This window comes from Ochotona princeps, chromosome 12 (genome assembly GCF_030435755.1).
Source record: "Ochotona princeps isolate mOchPri1 chromosome 12, mOchPri1.hap1, whole genome shotgun sequence".
In the NCBI taxonomy this organism is placed as follows: Eukaryota; Metazoa; Chordata; class Mammalia; order Lagomorpha; family Ochotonidae; genus Ochotona; species Ochotona princeps.
Window position 1 is genome coordinate 30,680,724 of NC_080843.1, and position 14,734 is coordinate 30,695,457.

At 34.0% G+C, this 14,734-nt stretch overlaps 1 protein-coding gene across 1 annotated transcript in view; it reads left to right on the forward strand.

Moving 5' to 3' along the window:
* KLHL1 (kelch like family member 1) overlaps positions 1-14,734 on the forward strand; it is a 223,231-nt gene that overhangs the window by 154,062 nt on the left and 54,435 nt on the right. Inside the window, exon 7 of the mRNA XM_004577433.2 lies at positions 12,328-12,552. Within this exon, the coding sequence (XP_004577490.2) occupies positions 12,328-12,552 (225 nt within the window). The remainder of the gene's footprint in view (positions 1-12,327; positions 12,553-14,734) is intronic.

Genomic DNA, 14,734 nt, shown 5'->3' on the forward strand with positions numbered 1-14,734 from the left:
AATAGGCAAAATTACATAATTTTAGAGAACACATTAAGAATATAAAAAAAGGATAATTGAAAAATATAAATAAGGTCTATTATATTTAATACCCCTTTAAGTTTTGTCAATTAATTTTTATGTGTGCAGAAGTATAAATGTTTCATTATTGCCTCTCCTTTCAAATTTTCTATTTGATCAATTGCTAATGATTCTTTCCTTTTGAAAATATACCTTTGAAACATAATGTAACAAAAATTTCATTAAAATTCAGCCTGTATTTAAAATGTTATTCCACAGATAGGTAAGAAATTAGTATTTTACTGAAAACGGTATACACTTAATATTCACAAAATTTATGTGTATGACTAAAATATAAAAATGGCATTTAGAATATTTATTTAAATGTGTTATAAATGTCATAAAGTACTTATTTTGTATCTTTTACTTCATGTTCATATTTTCTCTTTAAGAATAAAATTTCTATGTTCAAAAATAGTATTTATTCATTAGAAACAATTGTATATATTTGTATTTCTTAACATTATACTCTGAAAGATATTTCTATTTTGTAAAATAGCTGAATTATGCAGATTAGCTGCATGCTTTCTGGCGCACTGTAATGCATCTTTTCCTTAAACTGACTTAATTTATTCCTATACATAGAAATATGCCAGACTATAGTCTCCGTAATTCCAATCCAACCTATACAGCTTATTACTGCCAAAGTAATTTATCATACTTGCAGAATGGTAATTAGAATAAAAAAAAACCTTCATTAGTCTGCTGTCACTCTTATGGCCAAATATTCTGTGTACAAAATCTACCTTCTCCTGCTAGGAGTACTATTTCCAGTTTAATTGGTAATTTCTTTCTATTGTCTTCCCATCAAAAATCTATGCTAAGAAATATACTTATTCATTTGAAAGACAAAATAATAGTGCTTTTTTCATTCTTTCATTCATTCATTCCCTAAATGGTATTAATGGCCTGTGTTGGAACCAGGAGACAGAAACTCCATTTGAGTCTTCCAAATGCATAACAAGGACACGAGTAGTTGACCCATCTTCTGTTTTCCCAGACACATTAACAGGAAGCTGGATCAGAGTGGAAGACTGGAACCTGTTTTGCAATATGCTATGCTGTCAGAGGCTTACACTGCTGTGCCATGGTGCTCACTCCCCTCCACCCAAAAAAATGATATAATGCTTCTCACCTCTATAAAAGTGTCATCACTCATTTTCTCAAATTTGCTAATGTGCCTTGGAAAGCAGCAACAGATGCTTCAAGTCCTTGGGACACTGCACCCACGAGGGAGACATGGAAGAAATTTCAGGTTCTTGGCTTCTGACTGGCTCAGCTCCAGCCATTGCAGCCATTTGTGGAGTGAACCAGCAGATGGAAAATATCTCTCCCTCTCCTTATTTCTGTACATCTTTCAAATAAAAGTAAACATATCTTCAAATGAAAGAGAGAGAGATGTAGAGAGACAGGGAGGGAGAGTGGTGGAGGATGTATAGAGGATGTTGTTCTATGTAGGTTATCTCAAAAAGGCCACTCAGGCAAATTAAATGTCAAATATTAATGTTATGTGAAAATCCATCTTTCTAAAAATGCAGATAATTTTATTCATTCATTGATTAGTTCACTCATGTATTTAAAATTCAAAACCACACACACACATACAGAGGCAGAGAGAGAGGGTGAGAGAACGAGCTTCCATACATTGGAAATTTTACCAAATGTTCATAAAGGTGGGGGTTGCGTGCAGACTGAAGCTGGGAGCCAGAAACTCGAGAATCCAGACACTTGAACCATCACTGATGCCTATCAGAGTTGATACCAGTAGAAGTTGGAAATAACAGCTGGAGACATGTATTTAACCCAGGTACCTCTATATGGGATTCAGATATCTTAATCACAAGTGTCAAAGATCTTCTCCAAGAGTTTTTAAATTATTATTTAGTATGAGTAGCACACATTTGTTACATATCATGCATACTCTTCTAATGCTTATATCTTATGGATATTTCAAAAGGAGGCATTATCACACTATGATCTGATGTCCAAATTCAGCCTATCATTTGTACATTATGAATGTTTTAATGTTATTATTAAACTAACGAGTAAAATTTCATGATAAAATTAGAAATTCAAAAAATTTAATTTTCCAAGTCCCTACAGCATTACCGAGTGTCTCTCCAGCTTTACTTATTATCTGCAGCAACTTTCAGTGTTCACTGATCATGTGTTTATATCAAAGAAACTCACAGTGTTACCAATGAAGCCTAACTTTTACTATCTAACATTGAGCAGATTTTAGTTTTGGAACTTCTGTTGCAAGTAAATCTCTACTGCGTATTTCTAGGGAACATGAGATGCCCAATGTCACTTTCATTTGACCCAAATCTAATTTATTAGCAGCTGGTGGGCAGTTTCTATAAGCGTTTGCAATGTCACACCATAGGCAGCCTTCTGGACTGCTTGCTTTCCTGCCTAAAAGCATAGAGGTATTAAGAGAAGCTCAAATTGTACAGTCTCACACAAGATGTGTAATAGTATGATTAACAAATGATATTAAATCTCCATCATTGATGTCCAGCCAATTGGTTATAAAAGTCTGTGATAATGCCATTGTTTTACTTCCAGTATTATCACATTTTTTTTATGGACAATTCCTTTCCTCAGGAACCCCTTTCATTCTCTACTTCCTTGTGTCTGTGTGTTTATGTATGTGTGTGAAATGACGTTTGCTTCATCACCAGGAGCCATATAAATGTACACTGAATTCAAGTGCAATCACCATATAACTGGGAAAGTTGAGACACAGTGAGATATTGACCCTAATTCAGTAGTGACTTGTGGCTTGGATAGCTAATAGCAAGCTATGTTTCTAAGCAAATTATTCCCATTGACATATTATAACTTAAATATGTATCTTATTTTTGGTGAGGTAGATGTTTTCTGTCTAATCCACAGTAAATTAATTGTGTGGATGCACAGTGAGAATTTTATTTGAGGAAATATTATGAAATTATGCTGGTTAACATAGAGAAAGAATAGTTGAATGTCAAGGTATAGTACTAATGGACACTTCAAGATGCTTTAAAAGTACAAACCTGTAGAAGCAGCCCTGTTTTCCCTTGACTGCAAGGGATTCTAGATTCTAGGAAGAAGTGTTGTCTTGGACACAAAGGAGCTGCTATGCTTTTTGCTAGGTACCAATCACAGAAGGCAAGCAGAGAGCCCTTATGACCGCGATTAAGACATCAGACTATTAGTGTCAAAGAAAGAATAAACCCAGTTAAAGCCTATAAGCCTCTCAGGTTGATAGTCTTTGAAGATAAAGTGCAGAAAACAATAGAAAATCATATCATTACAGTATTCATAAGTGATAGCTGCAAACACAAATGGAGCTGAAAGAAATCAAGTGTCCTGATGGCGAGAAAAGGAACAGAATCAATGCATTTTCCCTTAGAAAATAACCGAATTTGTGTGGACAAGGAAAGGAGAGTCAGACACATCTTATTTCTACACTGATTTTCATCAGATAGGTGTTATTTCTACACGGATTTTTATGTCTTCCTTATAAATGGCCTACTAGCCATAGCAGTTCAGTTACTGTTAACAGATAGGTAGTTGTCCAAATAGCCAGACATCTGTCATGTAAACTCAAACATTTTTAATGTGGCCAGAAATAAGAGCATAGTAGAAAGGAGATGGGGAAATAAAGGAGTTAAAAGCTCCAATTTTTGCCTGGAAAGTAGTACTAAATTTCCTAGAGAGTTCCTTTTGAATAATATATTACGGAGCATATTTTATTATATCTGCAAATTTAAAACATGTATTTGATTCCCATATATTTTAAGTTGAGGAATGATCTAATTTTAGGATAAACTCCTGAAGGTTTTCTCTTGTTTATTTTCAAAGTTCCTGCTCAGATCATTTTATTCTGATTTTGTCTCATCACTCTAGATCATTATCAGTATTGTTGAAAGCAAAAGTGGAAAGTGAGATACCCAGGAGAAATTAGTCATCTTGACCTGAGTTTTACTCTTTTGAATTGAACAACATGCACCATCAAGAATCTTTCAAGGGCAAATTTTCATTCTTTAGTTCTACGGCTGGATAATTTTTGAAGTATTTAACTCAATGGTAATCATCATATAGCTTTAACAACATGATACAAGTGAAATTCTGGGTTAAAGATACCTGAGCATTTGCTATTAAATTGGGAAAGTAACTTTAAAATATTGTGCTTTTTTTTTCTGAAGGAAAGCAACATAAGAAAAGAGACCTTTTTTTTTTCATATTTGCCCTTTGAATTCTGCTCTACTTGATGTCTGCTTCAGTAACTCCATTCAGTCACTTTGGTTCCACTTCAGCACTTTCACTTTGAACTTGAAGTATATCATTGGAGATTGCCTGTTGAAGGTCATGGGTGTGCACAAAGATATAGAAACAAGTCAAAACTCTGAATGACATCATGTCACCCAAAATCAGTTTGCTTTTCACAGTGAGTTGACTTCTGGAAAAGATATCCTTTACTTACTTGCCAAGGGATATATCAGAAGAGAATCATGTTTCCCTTTGAGTCCACAGAAAAGAACAAAATGAAGTAGGGTTATCTGCTTCCTTAGAAATATGGAAATAGGAAAAATGTGCATAAATTGTTAAATTGTTGTTTTTAATATGCTAGGTGAGCCTGGAGAAATGGAACCTTTAGGCCCTGGCAGCCATATTTTGTAGTTGTTGTGGTTGCTTGTTTTCTCATTTTAATTATAAGAGTGAAAAAAGGCCAGCAGATGGAAAGTGATGTTTGCAAACCTTTTCTTAATCAGAGACAGATGCTAGTTACTATCCCAGCTGCCAGTTTCTGGTGTCTCTTCTGAGGATGTTGCAGGAGTAGCAATTATAGCTCTGCTTTTTCTAAATTTAGGCTAACAATAATTTCATTTCATCTCTGAAGTCAGAGAAATGTATTTCATCATTATGTATTCTGTAGGACTTTCAGTGAATGCAGATTGAATGAGAAATTAGTGTTAATGATAAAATCCCCTCCATAATATAAATTCCTAGGTACATGGTGCATTCTTTTCAATAAACCTTCTGGTAAATGATAAATAATTTCTCTTCCACACAGAATGTACAAAGGAATAAGGCTGTGTGTTTCTGCTAATGTTGCAAGAAGATGTGACAATAATACTGCACCGAATGGTTATTCTCTGGCAAACAAACAAAAACAAAAGCAAAAACAAAAAAGAAAAGAAAGAGATAGAGAGACTCCCAAGCCTAAAAGAAATTACTTCTGTGACAGACTCAGAATCAGAAAAAAAAATTACATGAGAAATCGCTACATTGTTATTTCATGTGACACTTGTGTAAACCCTTGTTTTGAAATGAGTTACCCTTTTTTCACATTTTTTTAAATTATTATTTCCTGATACAATTTTATAGGCTCTGGGATTTCCTCCCCCTCCACCCTGATTTCCTTATTCTATTAAAATAGGATAGTTCTTCATTATCAGTCATAAGTCCATCATCACGGGCATGGACAATGGCAGAGTCCAGCAGCCTATTTTCAAAATATAGTTAACAGTTTCATTGGGAGTCCAGCTTTGACTGGAGGTAAAGATGCATAATCCATTGTATCCTCATATCAGATATGATAGTCTGAATTTCAACAGTTACTATACATGGCCTTAAGTGAAAAGGCACAAAACAGAATCAACAACAGTAAGAAAAATAGAAAGTTTCAACACCATGAAGTTAAATAACATGCTACTGAATGACTAATGCATCGCTGAAGAAATAAAAATACTCTTTCTCTGTTCTTGGTCAAATCAAACAAATCAGCAGGATAAGCAATTCTCGGCCTGTGTTCATCTGCTGAGTTTCTGGTGAACTCTCCTTCACACCTGGCTGCTGGTGGAGTTACTGTCACTGGTGGAGTTCAATTCACTGTTCCCTAACTGCAAAAGAGCCATCTGGTCACTGCAACACCACACCATTGTTTCCACTGCTTCCCTGTGGCCCTAAAGCTCCAGGTGCCCGTTGGCTGTTGACCTGTCCTCTCCTATTTCTTGGAATGTGCCCTTTCTGCTTCACATTGGCTAATGATTCTTTGTATGTTTAAACGTGTCCTTACCTTATTCTGCCATCTTGACTCTCCTGATGAGTTAACTTTAAATTATGACATATTTTATAAACGTATTTGTAGGGATTGGTGCGCACTTAAGAAAAAAAGCAGAATGTTATTTTTCCAAATACTTAGAGCTTAAATGGAGCCTAATGGTGTTTGTTTGTTTGCTCTTAGATAAATAAAATTAAACTACTGCAGGCTAGCATTGTGGCTTCGATTTATTTAGCTGACACTCGAAACGCTGATATTCAGCATAGGGTCACTGGTTTGAATCCTGGGTGCTCTGACTCCAGTCCTGCTATCTGCTAATGTACCTGGGAAGGCAGCAGAAGATGGCCTAAGTTGTTCATTACCTGCCACTCATGTGAGAGATCAGGATGGAAGTCCTGGTTCTTCCCTTAGCCTGATTCAACCTTGGCTGTTGCAGCCATTTAAGGAGTGAACCAGTGGAAAGAAAATTTCTCTTTCTTTGCCTCTTCATTCTCTCTTTCTGCCTTCGAAGTAAATAAACACAAAATAATTTAGAGATACACTCCTGAAAAAGAATTTTAATATCTTGTGTTGTTGCATGTATCTTTTAATACATTTAATAATGCTGAGACACGAGTATAGCAGTAAAGCAGGTAGTCTTCCTCCCATGTGTCAGTGCCCACATTTTCATTTTAAGGGCTAGAAATTTCTAACAAGTATTGCTAGGATATGGGGTATTATGTACCAGTTTATTTATTTATTTTTATTAGCAAGGCATAATTACAGACAGATGGAGAGAAAGAGAGAACTATCTTCAATGATTTGGGACAGCCTACGCTGTTTTCCTGGGTTGAAAGTAGAAATCTGGGACTCAACTTGGTCCCAAAACCGGATATAGATGCCATAGCAGACACTTAGCCTGATAGGCTGAAGCATGGCCCTATTTATTATAAAAATAAATACATAATTTGAACATTTCTGTTGAGCATTGGGATTTTCTCTTCAATGTATGTGCATTAAGATATGAATGATAAAATATATTGACAGTAATGCTCTAACGTGTATATTCATTTACCACAAAGTTAAAATGCAAGCTCTTTGCTGTTAAGATGTATCTGACAAATGATGGTGATAGTAAATGTAGGTTTTCACTAACCATTCTGAAAGTGTCTTTCCTAAAATAACATTAGCAACACTGATACCTACTTTTAAATAAAATGAATTAAAGTTGTAATTTAAGAACTAAAATACTTTTATGGGAAAATATGTAAAATAAGCTAGACATTAGACTTCAGCTTCCTTGCGATGGCTTTGACATAAGGTTGCACCAGCACAGGGATGCATTGGGATGCCTGCATTCCTCCCTGGAGTGCTCTGTTCAACCTTCAGCTCTGATCACCACAGAGGCAGATGACGGTTTATGTGATTGACCTTCTGCCCTCGGTGTGGGAGACTTGCACTGAACTGGAAGCTTCTGGCTGCAGAATGGCCACTGCTGGCCATTGGCAGTCATTTGACCGTGTTTGTTTTGCTGCCTTTCAAGCAAAATGAAAATATGGAGATCAAGTTTGATAAATAAATTCAATTTGTTTCCATTTCCTAGATTAACTGCATGTTTCACTACACGAACATACACATATACTGCTCCCCCCCCCCAAAAAAAAGCAGCCTTAACTTTTTTCTAAGAAGTTGGTGTTTATGACAATAACATAATACATATTCTGTAAACATGCTGAAAAACCCTGAGGCCGTTTATTAGGATGGCTAAGAAGGCTGTGTGCTGTTAGCGTCGTATTCATACTACATTCACATTAATTGCCTGTCAATGTCATAAAAATTTTTCTATTTTAATGTTTCTACTTTAATTTTGATATAGTTTTATATCAAGAAAAAGCATTCTTTTAATATGTCTTGTTTCTCTCACTTAGTTTTTTGAATTTTTGCTTTTCTATTTGTGCATTTTTACATATTTTACTATACTTTATAGTAAGAGTGCTAAGACTTTAACAAATTTTGTTTTTAGACAGTCGTTTTTATTAAAGACGTATTGTTTCAGACTTTTCATCACCTATCTTTCAGCTTAAGTTCATCTAGATTTTAAAAAAATAGGTTTTTATCTTCTACAATGTAAAGTGTTTTACAAAACTGTGAATGTGGCAGGTTAGCTAAATTCTCCCTGCCATACAATTATGGTATGTACCACCCTGAGAAGAAAATCAAAATGCTTATCAAGTTCTAAAGCCATGTGAACTATGCTAGAGACATTCGTTCTGGTATCAGGAGTAGGACAGGAAGCAAAATGTTGTTCTCAAATTATAATGAATATTTTTAAAAATCTATTGATTTGAAATGGTTATGCAGAGATGCATAAAGATAACAAGATCCTCTATGCACTAGATCAAAACAGGAGCCTGAAATTCCATTTCGGTCTCCCACATAGGTTCAGGAACACAACCACTTAGGGCAACTTGTGCAACTTTTCTAGATGCATAAACAGTGAGCCAGAATGAAATGGAACAACTGGGGTTTGAATGCATGTGTCAGCATCACAGGAAGTAGCTTTAACTGCTGCGTCACATACTGACACCAGAAGATGAAGTATGACACTGTCTTTTGTAAACAAAACAAAAAACAAGACTTCCCATTGATATGCCCAGCCACTTCAATTGTATTAGAAAATACTTGTGTAGGGGGTCAGCATTGTGGCATTGTGCATAAAGCTGTCACTTGCAAAGCCAGCATCCTATGTGGGCGTCAATTTGTGTCCCGGTTACTCCATTTCCAATTGAGTTCCATTCTGATGGTTTTGGAAGAGCAGTCAAAGATGTCACAGGTTTTTGGGCCCCTACACCCAGAAAGGAACCCAAATGAAGCCCTTTGCTCCTCCCTTTGGCAGAGCTGATCTCTAGGGCCATTGTTCTATCTTGGGGAGGTAACCAGTGAGTAGACCCTTTTTTCCTCTCCCTCTCTCTTAGAAATTCAATCAAGGAAATAAATAAATCTCTTCCCACCCTTTTAAAAAATTTTTTATTATACATTTTTGTAGATATAGAGACTTTCCATTTAGCCTTCCCTTCCACCCAATTTTTTCCTTCCACCATTTCCCCCAACATTATTACAATAATATAATCATTTAATAATAGTTTAAGGTTAATAGTTTGCTATTTAAGTGCATTATGGATTGTAGGTATAGGAAATGGTAGAAAATCTAATATCCTATTGTCAAGTTATATTTAACTTTCATGGGGAATCCTCATTCATTCAGGTGTCAAGATGTCTACTGTGACAGAGCTTCACTTCCTAGTCTGCTATTCTTCGTTACATACCTCACTATGAAAATATGTCTATAAACACCTACATATCTATTTACTATGCATTTTGTATGAATATTGCCTCACTCTGTATAATAGTCTCTAGTTTGGAACGTTTTGTTGAAAATGGTAGAATTTCAGTCTTTTAATGGCTGTGTAGTATTCCATCGAATGGCTAGCAACACCTGAGCTTCTTTACCCGGTCTGCTCTCAATGTGTATCTAGGTTGTTTCTGTGCCTTTGCTATTGGGGTTTATGCTGCTCCAGGGTTGATTTTCACGTTCTCATGCATAGATTTCATGTCATGTTCCCAGGAGTGGAGTAGCTGCATGATATGGCAGATGAATTGCCAGTTCTCTGGGGCCTCTCTTCAGTGGCCTCTGTAGTGGCTACATAGGACTACACTCCAAGCAAGCATTTTTATTTTATATGTCTATTAACCATTTGGATTTGATTTCTTGAAAACTGCCCATTCACTTTACTAATTTCTTAACAAGGTGGTTAATTTGCTGTTGAGTTTCTGAAGCTCATTGAAAACCTTAAAAAATTTTAAAATAAGTAATAAAAGTGTATTTAGTGTTATTTTTGTGATTTTCTTTAGAATAATTACAGTATTTTGTCCTTCATTGCTTAAAAAATCTCTATAGTTATGTAAAATCAACAGTATCTGGCAGAAAAAATTTTTCTCAGGATTACAATATGTTGCAGATTGTCTGAACTTTGACAGTTTATTTTCTAATACTTTATATTTAAATTTCTTAACAGATAAACTTGCATTTGTTTATAAATTTGCATAGTTCTGTAAATACAAACATCAGTATTATATTAGTTAGGTTTATATAATATTAGTATTTTCAGTAAGTCTTATCATTCAGTATTGGGTTGGTTTTCCTATTCATGAAAGACAGTATCAGATCAGAAAAACATTTTTTCTTTACATGAAATTGACATTCATCTTGATTATTACTTTTTAAATAATTTATGTAGTGTTGCAATTTTGAATGGCTTCTCTTTTCACAATCTAGATAAATCTCTTTAGTAAGAAATTCAATTAGCTGTTTAATTTTTGTTCTCTGATTTCCCATTTCTAGATTCCACTATTTTGTCTGAAATTTCAAAGATTGTGATTTAATCATTAAGATAGACTTGTAATATCAATAATGAAAAATATTTCCACTCATATTTGAAAAAAATTCCTATGTGATGACATATTCAAATACATTTACAGAAATACAATCTCAAAGCTATGTATTAGCAAAATATATAGGTAAATAGAAGTCAAATAAGTGCTTTTACTCTGAAAAATTGAATAAGTCATTTTCTACTATCATGTTTTCGTTAAAACTCTTATAAAATTCTTCTGATTGTTTAGTCCTAAGTTAAGTGAATCAGGCACAGTTTAATATGTGTCTAGTTATTTTATGGACTTAAAAATCCCCATCAGTGTTGGATTAAGATGCTTTTTCAGCATTATGTAATTTTATTGTTGTTGTTTTCTAATACCCATAGATGATTAATGCATTTCAGCTAAATTAACGTATTTTTCCTCCTGATTATTCCCTGACAGTCATCTGTTACTGCTTTCAGCTTCCTATATAATTCTAATTTATGGATTTTTTTTAAAGGCTGGAAAGTGAGGTAATTCAGTCTTTTAATACTGCATTAAAGATTTGTAACAACAACAACAAAAAAAAACAAAAACAAACAAACAAAAAAACCTGGAGGGCTTTTCCATAAGTTGAAAGAAGAGTTTTATCTGCCTTTAAACGTCTCTGTGACATCTATTTTGCCAGTTCAGAAACCCCTCATCCCTTCATTCTGTGCTGTATTTGAATAAATGTTGAGCATAAGCTGTTTCATTTTTATTCTAATTAGCATATCCTCCACTACAAAGGTATTTATATTTTTTAGTTAAATGTTGTTTAGATTCTGAAGAATAAACGGTCCCCAGAGGACTATCTCTCCCAAGTTTGCAAACTTTTATTAGCTTACAAGTATAATAGATGATTCTTAAAGGACAGTGCAGAAGAAGTAGATTGCTTCTATTACAGGTGGTTAATCATTGAAGATGAAGCATTGGCGTATGTGTCTCTGAACATTAAGATCAAACACAGAAGCAAGATAGCTGTTTTTTACTTCACAGTATATCATAGATCTGTGAGCTTCTTCTAGGCAGAAATTTCCAGTGTGAATTTTCAAATCAAGACCATTTTTAATAGTCATAGCAGCGATTTAGCTCCCCTTTTAGTATCTATTAGTTACTGCATTTTTGAAATATATAAATAAAAGCTTTTAAGAAATGTAAGTTATTTTGTTTAGAAGTTAACAATTTTATTGCCAAGTATAAAACTCATTTATATATGCAGATTCTATCAAGTTATTCTTCAGATGATTTTTAAAAATTCTTAATAGCATTCATTTGTATACAAAATTGATTTTTAAAATCTCTATTCAAAGAATATGACAAGTTTGGATTAACATAGCAATATTTCATTCCATTATCTTTTTTGCTTTTAGAAATCATAAAGATAGCACACATAACATCACTTAAACGTTTTCTTATAAATTTTTTCAGGTTGGTAACGTGCCACATTTTCTTTAATGGCAAGCAATAATAGAAAGAAGTTGTAAAATTTACTGAAAAGAATGTATTATCCCCACAGTGCTTCTATTGAACTGATATTTTAGACAAGCTCATTAATTCAAGAAAACTGAACGTTTTTGACTATTTTGATCATTAGTGTCTGCAAAGAAAAGAAAATCAAGCAGTTGAATTACTATCCCTTTTGTTTCCCTGCCACTTTATTCTTTAAGAAAGGTAAATGTGACAAGAGTGTTCTGATATTGTAATTTGTACAATATTTTGGACTGGTTGAATGTTGGATTAGTAACAATTGGTGACAATCTGACTTTATGTTTTATCAGGAGCTACAACAATAGAAAAATATGATCTCAGAACAAATTTGTGGATACAGGCAGGAATGATGAATGGGAGGAGACTGCAGTTTGGTGTAGCTGTGATCGAAGACAAACTGTTTGTAATTGGAGGTCGAGATGGCTTAAAGACATTAAATACTGTGGAATGTTACAATCCCAAAACAAAAACCTGGACTGTATTGCCACCAATGTCAACACATAGACATGGCCTAGGTAAGATCTATTACTTTATTGTTACAATTTTCTAAAAAGTGTTTGAAGCTCGAGATACATGCTGAAGTATAGCGTCATTGCTAGAAATTATCATTGTCTTTCTATAATTTGTGGGATCAATTAAGGGTTGTTTTCTTTAAAGATCTTGACAAGTTCCTATGTTGAACAGTGTTAATTTGATTGCTGAGAAAGATGCTAAAGACAAACATGAGTACATCTCCAGCTTTCCTCAAAGTTTCAGCCTGTCACTTATGCAACATGTAAAATGAAATGGAAAAAGATGAAGTATCGCCTAGAGGCTGGTATAGTGCAGCCTAGAGGAAGCTGTATTACTGTTGCCTGAAAAATTACTAAATGGCTCCCTCCCATAATACTGAATAGGCAACTGATGCTACTTTCAAAACATCTGTGAGGAAGAGAATAATACAGGTTTAGAGAAAAAGTGATATTAGTGCTAGCAGCGTGAGTTAATATAGGATTCATATGTTTTGTGTAAGAATATAAAACAGTGAACTATGGATTCAAAAGGTCTGGCTCTAAAATTTGAATGCAACATTTCTATAAATATGATTTTGGGATTGTACTTAAATCAGTCTTAGTTTTCTGATTTGCTACTAGCTCAAGGTTATTGAGATGGTTAAAATCTATAATGAGTATAAAATTGCTTTGTCAATTGTGACATCCTGTGTAGTTTTTTCAAAAGAGAAATTTAATAAGAATAACAGTTCATAAATTCATCATTTGCATCATAGGTATTGTAAGGAAAAGTGAAAATTAATTTTTGTGAAGACCTGAAAAATGCATAAACACACACACACACGTGAAAATTAATTTTTGTGAAGACCTGAAAAATGCATAAACACACACACACACACACAAGCACGCACACACACTGGGGGATGGATTAATAAGGTGAAATTGCAAATACACTGATTTAGGTATTCATAGGCAAGCAAAATTGCAGAGCAGTTCTAAAACAAACATAAATACCCATTCTTAAGGTTCCCATCACTGTATTTACCATTGAGATCTACTTTATCATGAAATTAGCAAACTAAAAATTAAAAACAGTAAGCAAAGTTTGAGATAAGCTTTAAATAATCTCATTTTTACCTATTCTTTAAATAATTTTGGATGCTGTTGCCATAGGGAACACATAATAGAAAACTTTTTTTTCCAACTAATAGTGCATAGAAATTTTCTTCTAACAGCATATTGGTTCCGGAAGATGTGCAGTTTCCTACCCATGAAAATTCTGTATGTGTTCTTTGTTGAGATAATTGTATATGTTACTGCTTTGGAAAAATATAGAGAATAATTACCTGGACTGAGATTTTTAGAATATAGTGTCTTCTTCCTACTTTTGCTTTGATGTTAGATTCCCTACTATTAGTATAGGGTAATACTCGATTATGTAAGATATTTCTGTGTTAACAAAACAAGTTTAAAAATAGATCATTCATTATACACTTTAAATACTAAAACTGCAGGAGGTAGACATTGGATACAGTGGTTAAATGCCCCTTGGGAAACATGAATCCTACATTGGAGTACTTGCATCTAAGTCCTGGCTCCACTCCCGATTCCAGCTTTCTCAAATTGCATTCTTTGAAGCATCAGGTGAGAACTCAAGAACTTGGGTCCTTCTCCTCCCATTCACATAGGTGACTCAGATTGACTTCTCAGTTTAGCCCTGTCTAGATTTGGAGGCCATTTGAAGCACGAACAAATAGGTACCAGTTCATTCTCATTTGATACATCTGTCTCTCTTCAGATCAAATAAATAAAATTTTAAAAAATGAAAAATGAAGATTTATAAGTAAAATGGTGTAATTTCATGTTTTCAAGTGCATAAGGGGATGGTTTGACTGATTAGGTACCTTTAAAAATCCATTTTAGTTTGTCTGTTTACTAGTTTTCTGGACGTTAGTCTGTATAGAAGGAATCTGGAATGTAATGCAGGATTCCTAAGGTTGTATTAACCTGTTAACAATTTTATTAGTCTGTTATTCATGCCTAAGCATCTTTTATATTTTGTTATTATTTTGTACATTGTTTCCATTATTAGGAAAATCATGTGTCTTTTTTAATATTTTCAACACCTTCCTCTGTTTCATTTTAGTGAGTATTACTTCCAATAAGTTAGGGAAAAAGTACTGAAATTTGGAATTTCCAAAGATCT